Here is a 14,478-nt window from a genome sequence, read left to right as displayed (position 1 = left end):
GAGTGAGGCGGTCTGTGCATGAGGGTATTTTCCAACATTGAGCTTCACTATAGGGTGGCCTCATGGGATTAGTTTGGAAGGTTGTGGTGTCTATTCCTTTAGGGCTTCTCTTGGGCTTGTTGGATTCTCCAGAGAGTAACCTCCAAGTTTCTGCCTGGGAAAGTCTGGCTGCCACAATGTAGGGAATTGAGTAAGTTTGGGTATTGGGGCCCAGCATTTGGTATAAATATAACAATGCCATATCTTCAACTTTGCCAGTCAGCTTCTAGACAGATGATGCTGTTTCACCCTGTATAGCGCAAAACCTCTGGTCTTCTGTCAGCGTGCAGGAAGGGCCCATGCTGAGCACTGCTCTTCAGGTAGCTCTGACCCGGTCCTCCCATCCTTTACTGCACAACCTTTTAAGGATTACATGGTACCAGTCGGGTTTGTTCTTAGCTTTCCCCGGGACTACTGTAGCATTTTACATTCTTGTATCTGTACCACTCATAGATCTCTGTTCTACCTTCCAAATGTTTACTGCTGCTGTCTCTTTTCTTATTTTCCTGCCGTAACGAGTTTCTTTCCTTCTTTTTAAGTATTGACTATAATTTTAGTGGGGCTTTGGGAAGGACAGAAATTAAACCTGCATGGTTAGTCTTCCATCTTAACCAGAAAGTATGTTCAATTACAGATGATGTATTTCAGAAGGGGCAATTTGTTAGTGTTAACATTTTTTACCTTAAAATTTCATGACTTAGGGTTCGTTTCCAAGAAGCCAAAGATCCTTCCAACTTTATGTAATCATGTATTGCTTTTCTTCATAGCTGGGGCAAGAAGAAAGATACGAATTGCTCAACGTCCTGGAGTTCACCAGGTAAAACATCTGCTCTGTGATTTGTGCCTATTAGATAAATTTTTATCTATTGTTATTTTTTCCCTTCTAAATAATTAGGAAGTGTGCTTTATTCTGATTTAACTAAATTTACTTAGATAAAATATTAAATTAAAATCTTCAGTACAGTATGTACTTACAAGAAGCAGAGTACAGCATTAGGAATAGAGACAGTGGAAATGTAATGGCTCTGTGCGATATCAGAGGGGTAGTGGATGGGGGTAGGGGGGTTCACACAATGTGAAGGATATAAAAGATAAACATCTAAGTATTACTTTGTCTTGTGCACCTGAAACTAATAAAAAAAAAACTGTTGTTGCAGAAAAAAAAAGCCTATCCTTGATATTAGGGAGAATACTTTGTGATACTTGGCAGCTATATACTGTTGAATGCAAGTAACCTATTTTTATTAAATATTTGTTCATTTACAAAAAAAAAAATCTTCAGTACAGTTTTCAATTGACGTAGCTATAGATAAATCATAAATAGCTTCCTTCAGAATAGTACATGGTATGACTCCTGAAGATAGTGTAAAAATATCTTTGAACATGACTCTGCATCACAACCGCAGGGTATATGTAGGACCAGGAGTCTTATGGCTTGTGATCTGGAAACACTGTTAAACTCAGAGGGGCCAATGTTTACGTGGAGTGATGATGAATCTGTTAGGAACCCACCATTCTAATGATGTGCTCATTAGATCTACTTGTCTTTGGGATTTTGGAAAACATACCTATCTCTCTGTTAGATATAAAATCATGTATCACCTAGTGAGCAAAGCAGAAAGCAGACAGGTTAACCAACTTGATTTCTTAAAGTCACATAATAAGGGCCTTTCATTATAATCAGTGATATCTCTATGAGTTTTTGACTTTTTATTCCTGTGTGACTATGTAGTTTTTCAACTAACCTACAGTCTTGGGGAAATTAGGCCTCAGCTACAAACAGGAGGGTCTTGCATTCACAGGACACTTAAAAATATCTTCAAGGCTCCAGCCAGGAAGTAACGCTGCTGTTCAAGGAAATAAGTGTCCAACTGTTTTCTTGAACTTTCTCCCACATAAGGCAGGCCCACAAAACGCATTTCCTTTTCTCTGCCAGCTTTGGTTGCTGTCTTGGTTGGGAGTGGCTACATGCCAGTGGTTAATATAAAAATAATGGGGTCTCTTTAATTTATTATTTAAACACTGTTTTATTTCCTTGTATGCACTGAAAGACTCAAAGGAAAGTGCATAAGAACTTGGATGATTAACTGTAACAGAGTATTCTTAAAATGTATCCTCCATATCTTTTCTTTATTTCATGTCAAAGTGACTGTTTCTCCTAAGCCTCCTTGTATTATAAAAATATTATAAATAGTATATCAATTAGCATTTGAATATATTTGTGTATTAACACACACTTAGAAGCATTATCTAAGTGATAAGCGCCATGAAGAATAAAGCCTGAAACCTATAGAATTTTATTAACCGGTGTCGCACCAATAAATTTAATAAAATTTAAAAGAAAGAAAAATAAAGCAAGGTTAGGAGTTGAAGCTTTTTCAGGATGCTGTGATGGAGGCAGGCTTAAGGATGAAAGTGAGAAAAGTGAATATGGTGGTATAAACACAGTCTCTGAAAGACATTGTGGTTTAGACCTCGATGATGGTAATGCAAATACAGTGAAGTTGATAGAATTCAGATATTTTTTAAAGTATTCAAGGGACTTTGGGATGGATTGGATGTGGAAGGAGAAAGGAGAGAGGGATTAGAGCCCATGGCATGAGCCGCTGAGTGGATAGAGGTACCATTTACACAGATGGTAGATGCAGGAATAGGAATAGATGTGGAGGATGAGAGGTTTGAATCGTTAAGTGTCACATGCCTGTGAGATATAAAAATGGCAGTGTCAGATGTAGGCAGTTGGATATAAGGGCCAAGAGCATAAAAGAAAAGCATGGCTGAAATATAATTTGGTAGTCACGGGCGTGTAAATGGTATTCAAAGCCATAAAGATGAGTTGGGTCTCCTGGATATAAAATACAGAGTGAGGGAAACAAAAAGGATTGACCTATGAGTAACTCCAACTTGTAAGGGTGGAGTAGGAAAAGAGGACTCAGCAGGAGAGACTGCTTTGTGGATAGAGAAGTGGAGGATAAAAAGAGGATAGTGCTACAGAGCCAAGGGAAGAGAGGGATTCGAGGGGAGAGGTCACCTGTGTCAGAAACTGCTGCAAGGTCAGGTAAGAGAAAGGCTGAAAAGTATGTGTTGGATTTAGCCATTTCGTGGAATGGTGATGGGAGAAGTGTGATGGGAAGGAGAGGGAAGTGGAACCAGTGGGTATAGCGATCGCGACTATTTTGAAAGTTGAGCTGTGAAGGATGATAAGGATAGAGTTCGAAGGGGATGTGGCTCGATGGGGGAGAGCCGTTTGGAGTGAGTTTCGTAGGAGAGAGACTAGAATGGATTGAAATAACTGAGGAGAAGGATCCTTTCTAGAAGAAGATAGAGATTCAGGAGAGAGCACCATAAGTTTAGGAGTCGGGTTACTAAGCAAGTGCGGTGAGAGAAGGTTTCACGGCACAAGGGAAAGGAAGGTCTCTGATAGGAAAAGAAATACTTTAGATAATTGTACCTAAAGCTGTAAGGCACAATTATCTCTGTATCAAGGAAAGAGACAGAGAGATGTACAGTGGATAAATGTGTGTAGGTCTTACTGGCAGAAGAAATAGGGATTCCTTGTCTGAAGCTCCCATCCAGGTGAACTGCAATGAGGATGCACTAGAAACTTGGAGAACGGAGAAGGTATTCATAGTCCTGTGGAGAGTGTGAAAGGAAGCTTGTTAGAAAAATTCCATGGGTTACTGGGCAGCAGGGAGCATCCGGTTGACGTTGGTGTCATGTATTTGCTAGTCACTGTGGATGGATGACTTTTCTCCAGCAATAGCCACTGACTCTGATGTACCACAGAAAGGGTTCCCATTCACCCAGGATTTGGGAGTTTTAAAGAGCAAGGAAGTTGATGAGTTCGGGACCTTGTTATCAAAGCTGGGTTAAGAGAGAAGAATATACAGATGTCATTACAATTACAGAGGCCCAATTAAATGTATTCCTAAAACACAGGGATGGAGATTGGAGGTACTAATACCGCCATGTGTCACTTAACAACAGGGATACGTTCTGAGAAATGTGTCATTAGGTGATTTCATCGTGTGAGTGCTTAGGGACTCTGATGAGCAAAACAACACAAGGGAGAATCAAGCACGAGAAAATGATGCAATAAAGAGAGGAAGGGAACGAAATATATGAGGTTGCTGCTGGCGTAACATGGCATATGTTTTACAGCAAGCTTTTTTTTTTTTAATAACTAGAAAGAGTACACTCTAAAATAACTATAAAAATCATAGCATGGTCAATACATAAACCAGTAACATAGTCATCTGTTATCATTGTTAAGTACTATGTACCGTACATAATTGTATGTGCTATACTTTTATACAATTGGCAGTGGTTTCTTTACATCAGTATCACTACAAACAGGTGAGTGATGTGTTTGCACGATGACATTGTGATGGATTCAATAGGTGATAGGAATTTTTCAACTCCATTATGATCTTATGGGACCTCCGTCACAAATGCAGTTTGTCATTTACGAAAACGCCATTATGTGGTGCATTACTATGCAATGGAGATTATAGGTGGAGAAAAAGAGGGTTAAATATTTTGAGATACCTCTGAAAGAAACTCCCGGCTGTATGCTATGACATCATTTCTAACTGCTACTTAATATTGAACTTGTCTCAGTTTTTTAGCAGCAGAACATTATAAGGTAAAACAAACAGATGCAGACACTTGAGAAGTCCCTTTTTCCCCTCATTTCTGGAGAGAATGCTTATATACGCTTGGTTCCCAATGAGGCTTATCCTGTGCAGGGCTGTACCAGCTTGTTCTCGTCAGTGTTATTTGCTGTCTGTTTGCTAATGTTTTGAAAGATTTTATATGTTTGACTATCAGTTTTCATTAAACTGTTTATATCACCAGCACAGTGTTAAAATGTTAGCTTAGCTTTGTAATATAAATTAGTTTTTTTTTTACATGATGCCAGTGGTTTGCTAGTAATCATTTAGAAACAATAGTTGTGAATGCTTAAGTCATTTTTATAGTGCTAGTGTTTTCCTTTACATGTGATTGGGTATGTACTTAAAATTGATTATGATTCCTGATATTAGTAAAAGCTGTGAGGTACAATTATCTTAAAAGATACCATCTTAAATATGTGTTTTTTTTTTTAATCTGAACACACTGAACCAGAATTCCCCTCTACCCTGGTGGGTACTAACTCCTGCAGGTCTCTAAAGAGCTGTTTGTAAATTGTTCCTCTAGGGCAGCAGATGGTACCCTGGTGCCTTAAAAAACATAACGTAACTTTCAAAGGTATCCATTGTACACCCAGAGGATGGTTTGTGTATATGGAGGGATATGGCTCATAATTTGGTCAAATTTATTTTTTCACTGTGAGTATTAAAATATATGAGGCATGACAAACATATATATGCATATGCTCAGTATGATGACACATTATGGAAAACCTTTTTCTTTCAGTACCAGAAAAAGAATGTCAGTGATTGTTCGCACTCCATCCGGGAAGTTACGACTTTACTGCAAAGGAGCTGTAAGTTTTTATTTTTGTCTTTTGCAGTTTAGATTTATGATGGTTTATAATGTATATGTTAAGCATTCTTCTATGGAAATGTAACACAGATGTTTAGCATGAAGTTGCTGACATCTACTTTTGTTGGTGTTTTATGGTAATAGTGTTCAGCCTCTTCTGGTGAAATGTCGAATTCCTTCTGGGTAAATTTGGTGCTTTGAAAAGTTTGGACTAGGTTATTTATATAATTTAAGTTTTGATACATAATATTTGAGGTTTATGTTATATAAATATGAAGACACTTACAGAAAATATTTTTTAAATTGTATTAGAAATGTAGTGAGCCACACCCATTTGAATGTAGTTTTTTAAAGACCATAGAAATGAGGGGAAATTTGGATCACAATTACTGCTATAATTTCTTCATGAAATGATCACTATTTGTCTGACATTGTTTTAATTATAACAGAATTTCTAACTATTGGTTGGGTTTGGTATATTGACAGAAACAGTAATATGTTGTGCTAACTGAATTTTCCTAGTAAATATATGTTTGCACTCTTGGAAAAATAAGAAATCTACTGATCAGAACCTTTTGTTGTTGTTCTTTAAATTAGTAAGTCTTTTCCTTCTGAATTATCCTTTCCAAGTACCTAGTCTACTTGGACTAGTCAGGTAACTTACCAGCTTGGAACTCTGAAGTTTTCAGTATAATCAACAGACTTGCTTTATCACATGGAACCCCGAAATAGCTTCTTAAGAAGCTCAAACTTATTACTTAATTCCTGTCAATGGTGTTTTTCAATGCCTTGGTTTTAAAGCATTGAAATGCAATTTTCCAATGCCTTGGTTTTAAAGCATTTGGTAGAACTAGTTCTGACGTTTCATGAATTTAGTTTTAGAATTCTTTTGGTTGCTGATTCAAACAATTGACATTTATTAGTTGTGTGTGTTTTATCTACCAGACTTTGATCTGGATGTTGGAGATAGGAAAATGAGATCCAAGACTTGTCATGAGCTTAAGACTAGTCAGGGAAATATATATATAAAGAGAAGATTAGGATAAAATATTAAGATGTCTTGTAAAGATCTTCCACACCTCAGTGATAACATTCAATGATAAGGGAATAAAGAGAGCCTTTAAGACCTCCCACTTTAAATGGTTGATATCTGTCCAGTTTACGATGCCCAGCTCACATTCTGTCTTTCTTAGTTTTGAGTAATCTCTACCTAGAAACTTTGTTTGGAAGTTAAAGCATTGAATAAAAAATAAAAACATTTGATCTCCTTTTTGAATAATCACAGAGAGACTTTGCACACACTATTTCCACCCCCCATTCCCAAATTGGCCGTGAATTGTGGTTAACTACTGAAAAAGCATAAACATAGAAAATAGCAAGTTCCATTTGAGCACTACAGGTAATTTGGCAGGGAATAGCAGAATGCAAGGCTGGAAAGATGGGCATGAGTTAGGTCATGGGTTTTTTTCCATGCTCAAGAACTTGTACCTTTTCTTTTGGATTGTTCTGATGACATTTAGGAAGATAAGTTAAGGCAGAAAAGAGATGCATACAGAGTTACCAGTTGAGGTTATTGACAGTCGTCCAGACAAGAGTTGATAAGGATCTGAACCAAGACATTTGCAGGGAGGATTAAGAGAACAGAGATTTAGGACTTAGTAATTGATTACATATGGGTGATGAGGAAAAAGATGACCTAGGATTATTACCAGATTTCTACTTGGCTAATTGAGTTTACTAAAGTGATACCATTTACCAAGATAGAGGGTTGGGAGCTACATCTGGGCCATAAGGCAGAAATACTTGATTCTCACAGGGGAAGAAATCTGGGCTGCCGATACAGATTTAGGAGTTAACAAGTATAGCTGGAAAGTAAAAGCAGGGGGTTAATGAGATCTCGTATGGAGAAAATATTACAGGAGTAGAGAGGAGGACTAAAGGTGAAAAGTAGAGGATCCAAGAGGGGAGACTGAAATTTGGAGGAGAGTCTGAGGAGTCTGCTGATTCCTTGGTAGAGGGAATAGTCAACAGTGACACGTGCAACAAAATAGTAATAAAAGTCAATTAAGACGTTATCGATAATACTTCCCAGGCAAGATAGCATAGTCTGTTCATACTTTGATGTATCTCCTCTATCCAAAATCAGCAGTAATGGTATAGTATAAAGAGAAAACAGAAAGATACAACCAGACTCAAAAGCAAGATAAATATTTTTTAGACCAAAATAGGAATAGAAAATCAAAGTGGTACATTGAAACGATGCTTGAGCTGAGTAGGGTGGGAGTCCCAGGCCTTGGGTTTGGAACTGGGGAGCAGTGGGCTGAAGTTCAGTTTCTGCAGGGCCATTGGGGCACATAGTGCTTTCTGTAAAATGCAGATGGGAGTCCAGCCTCCTTCTTTGAAGACTGAGACAGCAGTGCTTTTTCTAATCGTGAGATGAGGCGAAGTAAAGCTCTTGCCAACCTCTGCTGGGGATTATAGAAACCCACTAGAGTAGGATGTGGGCAAAGAGGGAGAAAGCAAGAGCAAAACTGAGACACATGAGGAAAACTCATCATGCCAAAGAGAGAACAAGCACATAAACCACTGGGCCATGAATTCACTTCAGATGAAGTCATCTGTGTATACCAGTCTGACAAAGGTGTTTACAGCTCAGCGTGATAAAGAAATTATTATTATTTTAATGAAAAAAGAAAATGGGGGAGGGAAGAAGGGGAATACCTATAAGATAAATTAGAAATCATTAATAAATATAAGAAAAAACATCAGTAAGTGGGGTAAACTCTAGATTAGACAGAGTTGAGGGGGTGGGGATGAAGTTAGTGAATTGGAAAATAATACTGAAGAGTTCATCTAGATTATAACACAAAGAGATTGTAGGTGGTTGGGTGTGTGTGTGTGTGTGTGTGTGTGTGTGTGTGTGTGTGTGCTTATGGATGACTCATTTTCTTGTTTTTTTCCAGATTTTTTGCAGTGAGGATGTCTTACTTTGTTAATTTCTAAATGAAAGAAAGTATATAATATACAATTTGTATCTGCAATAGAAGCCAATTTAGAAAAAGTTACATTTACACAAAAATTTAACTTACTCAAGAAGATAAAAATCTTACTCCAATACTCATATACCAGCGAAGAAATTAGAAACTTGATTAATACACTTCATGTTGTAAGGACCTTAAAGTGACTGAAAATTTCAAATGAAAAGCCCCCTAAGTACAATTCTGTGCCATATGCCAAAAAACCACATCTGAAATTGGTTATTTTTAGCAGTTCACCACCACATCAGTGGCAAAGTATAGATAATTCTGAGTGGCACACATAAACCCAGAGAGTGTTTGTCTACGTTTAAACGTAGATGTGTCTAAATGTCTTCAGCAAACGTTCCAGTTCATAAGGGCCCAAGCTTATTGCATCAGGTCAGTCTTGTTGTTTAACTTGACAACAAGATCATGTTCCTTGATGGTGATTTACTAATTTATAGCAAGATCATCTAGATAATTTCAGTATAAACTGCAGTGCTGCAATAAGTAATTATGGAGGCCTTTTTTTTTCTACTTGTTCCCTTCCTATTGTTGACCCTTGCACTTCCTGATAGGCCTTTATTTGAGAATATTGTCTAATGTGGTAGTCCATAAAGTGAAATTTCAGGATAATCGGGGATTACTTCAAATATTTTATTCATTTAACACATTTTTTGAACACCTGCTATGTGCAAGTCACTGTAGGTAAAGACAGAGCAACACTGGAACTTCAGTCTAAAAGATGAATAGGAAAACAAGTGTTTGAATGAAAATTCACCTAAGCATTTTCATCATGAAGCCCGAGGCCCTTTACAGTAGTGTCTATAACTGACCTCGCCCTGCCAATCCAGCAGCAGACCCTCACCATGATTTTCCACTTGGACCTGGCCAAGGGCTAGGACACCAGATCCGTAAACCCAGTGAGGATTTTCTGTAAAAGTACACTCAGTAGGTTCTAAATCTGATCCTAGGGGATGCACATGCTCTAATTCCTGTGAAGAAACCTTTTTGGTTCCTAACAATATACCAAATATTTGACATAGCCCCTCTGAATAAATGAGTGTTACTTTGGGAGAGAAGGTATCTGTACGTATATATTTTTCACATTTAAGCATGGCATTTGTGATTGTCATTTAAAAACATAATGTACAATTCATGCAAAAAAGCCTATTCTGAGCCCAGCTTTCCTTGATAATATAAAGAAGTTGGAAAATGCTCCTGTTATGAGCATCGGTTTCTGTCACAAATTGCATCAGTTGATTGCACTGCAGAAATTCATCTCGCTGGCCTTATTATCACTGTTGTTTACATGATTTTAATTTTTGAAAGATTTTTTTAAATTTATTTTTTCAAATTAGTTTTCAAATGGCCTATTGTAATTTCACTGAAAGTTTCATTAGCCTCAGGAAAAAATAGAGTTCATAAGTTATACCTTGCATTCTCAGAAAGGAACCATGAGGGGAAATTATCATTTCCTTTTGCTTTGCCCCCCTTCCCATTCTGCCACTGAAAAATGAAAAGAAATTCATAATTGGGACCTGGAATATTCCATGTGTTCTGAGGTCACTAAGTTCTGTTTCTCTCAAGGGTTCTAAATCATAGTCCATTAGCCTGCTTCCAAATCTCAGCCCTGAGACTAGAGACCCCAAAATGGGTAATACCACTGAGAAAGTAATTACAGGTAAATGATTTATTTTTTCCTGGTCTAATAAAATCGTGAAGGCTGAATACTAAAATTCTTAAAACATTAAACCCAAGCCAAAGAATAACTGAAGGAAAAATAGGCAATGTATAAAGGGGCAAAAATTGGAGAAACGTAAGTGGTGCACGAAAGTAAAGCTGAAAAGGATTTTAAAGGTAATCTAGCAATTGGATTTGACAGACTAAGTAAATTGAGTCTTAAAGCTAATGTGGCACAATCAGAAATATCCAGCTCTAAGGCAATGCTAGGTCTATCCAAGAGTCTCCCTACTACACCCACCAGCCCTCTAGGTGGATTTAGACCTGTGTCTCTCAAGAGTTTGTTCTTTGGTCATCACCGGTCCCATGAAGATGCCCTAACCCCTAAAAAGTACAGCAATGAATGAGTTTGGGGCACAACTGTATCACCCCCTAAAGATCCACCGTGCACATTCTCATCTTAAATGCTCTGAGAAGTCTTGCAGCAGGGCAAGTGTTCGGCTTTGTTCAGTCCAGCATTTCCCAAACTTTTGGAGTGCTGACCCTGCCTTCCTTGTAGCATCTCTAAACCCTGCAGTGTTTTGCACAACCTTCGGGTGTGGGGGAGGGGAGTGAAGTATTGATAGACTGTGAGATTTTGAACACTGGAATAACTACAGATTTATTCAGAGAGGAGAAAGACGAAAATACAGGACTTAGGGTCGTTCGGGACATGGTGTTATTAGGAGAAAAACATTTTATGCTTTAAAACCAATTCTAAACATGGTTGGTTGTTTTTATACTGATTTGCTGCTAATAATGTTGCCGACATCAATTTTATTAAACTTAGAATGCTGAATTTACGTGTATTATACCTTCTGTTTGTTTTCCAGGACACTGTAATTTATGATCGACTGGCGGAGACTTCAAAATACAAAGACATTACACTAAAACATTTAGAGCAGTTTGCTACAGAAGGTGAGTGTAATATGGCAATAAAGCATGATTGAAATAAAAAGAAATCATGGACTACTGATATCTGACAGGATCATTGTCATTATTTTAAGATTCCTAAAGCAAGATAAAAGTTCATGTTGATAATTAATATACATTATACTATATGCAGTTCCCACCCATTATTTTTATTTTGGTTTCCTTTTTTTTATTAAAATGTTAAGAGGCTTTGTTCCCCCAATTTTAGGAGCTGTAGGGCGTATAAATCTGTTCACTTTTTAGAATGGACACTATTTACATTAAATACTTTACTTTGTATCTCAAGCAATGCAGAAGGAAAAGAAATGAGACAGAGACCTGGGTATTCTAGTCTGAATAAGAAAGAGGAGAAGAGGGGGTGGCCGGTTAGCTCAGTTGGTTAGAGTATGGTGCTGATAACACCAAAGTTGCTGGTTCGATCCCCATATGGGCCACTGTGAGCCGCACCCTCCTTTAAAAAAAAAAAAGAGAAGAAATAAACTTATATAACTATTGAAATAGTTATGCAGTTTAGTTTCAATTCGAGACTTTCTATTAAGCCCTTAACACATGCCAGGCTCTGTGTGCGGCCTGAGCGTCTGTGGTAAACATACTGAATCCTGTCTGTTTGTCCTGCTGAAATAACTCGATCTGTACAGCAAAACCGTGCATAGTCCAGAGAGACGATCTAGAGTGGATGAAAGGAAGTGAGAGTTGTGAAGCATTAGGGTCACAATTTATAGTCTTATCTCTAAACTTAATAAAAGTGGCCAGAGCTGTATCTAAATCTCCCATCTAGGTTTTCACTGTTGTATTCTTGGGCTAGAACTGCTGCCAGTGGCACCAAACCTGACCTCTGATTAAATCCTTTTTCCTCTTAATCCAATCTGCGAAAAGATAGGAATGTTTCAAAGCACTAGGCTTTAAAAAGCAAGGACTTAAAGACCCTTCTCCCAGTTCTCTAAAAATGCAAGAACATAGAAAGACACATGTCCGTAGGGTTCAGATTCCTTAAGGCGCAACCACAGACGGGCTTGGCAGGTGTTGCCTACCCAGTATATGAAAGTACAGGCTGTTAATAAGTGGAGCATCTTTCTCTTTGGTTGTGAGGTTAGACATTCTAGCTCCTAAGCAGATGCAAATTGGCATGGCTTCCACCTCCACCCCATTCTTTCTGGTTCTGGTCTGAACAACACTTCTTAGCTATCCCAGGATAAGTTCCCAGCCAAGTTTCCAAAAGAGAAAAACATGTCCTAATACTGTTTCCTCGAAAATAAGATCTAGCTGGACAATCAGCTCTAATGCATCTTTTGGAGCAAAAATTCACATAAGACCTGGTCTTATTTTACTATAATATAAGAACGGGTCTATAATATTATAATATAATATAATATAATATAATATAATATAATATAATATAATATAATATATAATACCGGGTCTTATATTAATTTTTGCTCCAAAAGACCCATTAGAGGCGATTGTCTAGCTAGGTCTTATTTTCGGGGAATCACAGTATAGCCCCAAAGATTTAAGTTCTTCTTTCAGTGATCTGGCAGTAGACAACCCATTGCTTTCTTGGAAGATACAGTCCCCTGGGCACTTCATATCCTATGTTCTTTGCTTCTGTTTCTGACACGTTCCCAGGCCATATTTTACTTGACCTGAGATCACTAGCACCTAGTTATTCTGACCTATTTAAATGACCTTGAGCAAGAGCATTATCTTCTTGGGAACCTATTTAACTGCATTTGTCATGGCTGACAGAATCTTTTTGCCTCTTCCTTGTTCCAACCCATCAACTTTGTTTCTGGCTGAGGGTAGCCTCCAAGTGAGTTATGAAATTGACAGGCACCCATCCCTGAGAGCAGGTCCCCTCAAGCATCAGCTTTGGTTGTTTTCCCCAGGGCATTTCTGATGGGTATTTGGGGGGAGAGGGGTCACTATTCTTCAATTTTTTAAAGACTCTTCATAAGTAGAAATTTACAGTGGTAAAGAGCAATAATAAACACAACCGTGTATCACAGTAAGAGGAAGGAAGCTCTCCCAGGAGACCTCACTGGGGTCTCTCTCTTCCGGCCTTCATAAACATCTGTGAAGCCATTATGATGAGCCAGCCACCATGCTCAATGCTGGAGTGACAGATATGAAGAAATCCAGGTCCTTGCCCCTCTGGAGCTTTAAGCTAATATCGGAGAGCCACAAGAAAAACAATTTATGAAACATTGTCATTCAAACCATAGTAGTGTTTGGGGAGTGGGGGCTGGGTGAGAGCAGGATGCTTCAAAGAGATGATTTTAGGAGAAGAATCTTAAAGTAGATTGAAGGCAGAGAGCGGAGGGGAGTTAGAGAGGGTGGAATGAAGAAACAGTGGCCAGCCTGGTGTGTAGGAAGTGAATGGCAGAGAATGAGGCTGAAGACAATTGATGTGTGGAGAAACGAGCCAGACTTTGGGGTTTGAACTTTATCCTAGGGAACAAATGAAAGATTTCAAGGAGACACATAACCTGATAAAATTAGGATTTAAAAAAAGTCACTCTAGGGATGGAGGATAGATTGAACGAGCTGAGAATTAGAAGCAGGGTGCCAGTTTTAAAGAAGAGGGAAGCGTTCATATATGTTTTATACTAGGGTTTTGTCATACTTGAATTGGACTTCAACATATTGTTTCAATTAAGTCAGTGTTTTCAAAATGAGACTTTGTTGAATAAAAATGAAGTGTCAGACTTCTGCATAACATTTTATTTTGTTTTTTGGGGGGTGTATGCTACCTTTTTTCAGGGTTAAGAACTTTATGTTTTGCTGTGGCTGAGATTTCAGAGAGCAACTTTCAGGAGTGGCGAGCAGTCTATCACCGTGCATCTACATCTGTGCAGAACAGGCTGCTTAAACTGGAAGAGAGTTATGAGCTCATTGAAAAGGTACGTGGAAGACTATTTTGCTCATATAGAAAGTTTGGTTTCCACAAAACGTCAATCTTTACTCAAGGAGCCAATAAAATAAAAATCTTTATTTTATCTTGACATACTACTTACTATTGAATCTCCTTGGGTCTAAGCATTGACAAATCTTTTTTTTTTTTTTTTTTAATTTATTGGGGTGACAATTGTTAGTGAAATTACATAGATTTCAGGTGTACAATTCTGTATTACATCATCTATAAATCCCATTGTGTGTTCACCACCCAGAGTCAGTTCTCCTTCCATCACCATATATTTGATCCTCTTTACCCTCATCTCCCACCCCCCACCCCCCGTACCCTCTGGTAACCACTAAACTATTGTCTGTGAGCATTGACAAA

At 38.1% G+C, this 14,478-nt stretch overlaps 1 protein-coding gene across 7 annotated transcripts in view; it reads left to right on the top strand.

The window, feature by feature from the left end:
- The window catches only part of ATP8A1 (ATPase phospholipid transporting 8A1), a 212,651-nt gene that overhangs the window by 98,680 nt on the left and 99,493 nt on the right, over positions 1 to 14,478 (top strand). For all 7 annotated transcript variants that reach the window (XM_019754167.2, XM_019754168.2, XM_074324626.1 and 4 more), the window contains 4 exons: positions 807 to 856; positions 5,458 to 5,527; positions 11,099 to 11,183; positions 13,959 to 14,098. In XM_019754167.2, coding sequence (XP_019609726.2) covers positions 807 to 856; positions 5,458 to 5,527; positions 11,099 to 11,183; positions 13,959 to 14,098 — 345 coding nt within the window. The remainder of the gene's footprint in view (positions 1 to 806; positions 857 to 5,457; positions 5,528 to 11,098; positions 11,184 to 13,958; positions 14,099 to 14,478) is intronic.

This window comes from Rhinolophus sinicus, linkage group LG02, assembly GCF_036562045.2.
Source record: "Rhinolophus sinicus isolate RSC01 linkage group LG02, ASM3656204v1, whole genome shotgun sequence".
Classification (NCBI taxonomy): domain Eukaryota; kingdom Metazoa; phylum Chordata; class Mammalia; order Chiroptera; family Rhinolophidae; genus Rhinolophus; species Rhinolophus sinicus.
This window is presented reverse-complemented; position numbering and strand designations above follow the sequence as displayed.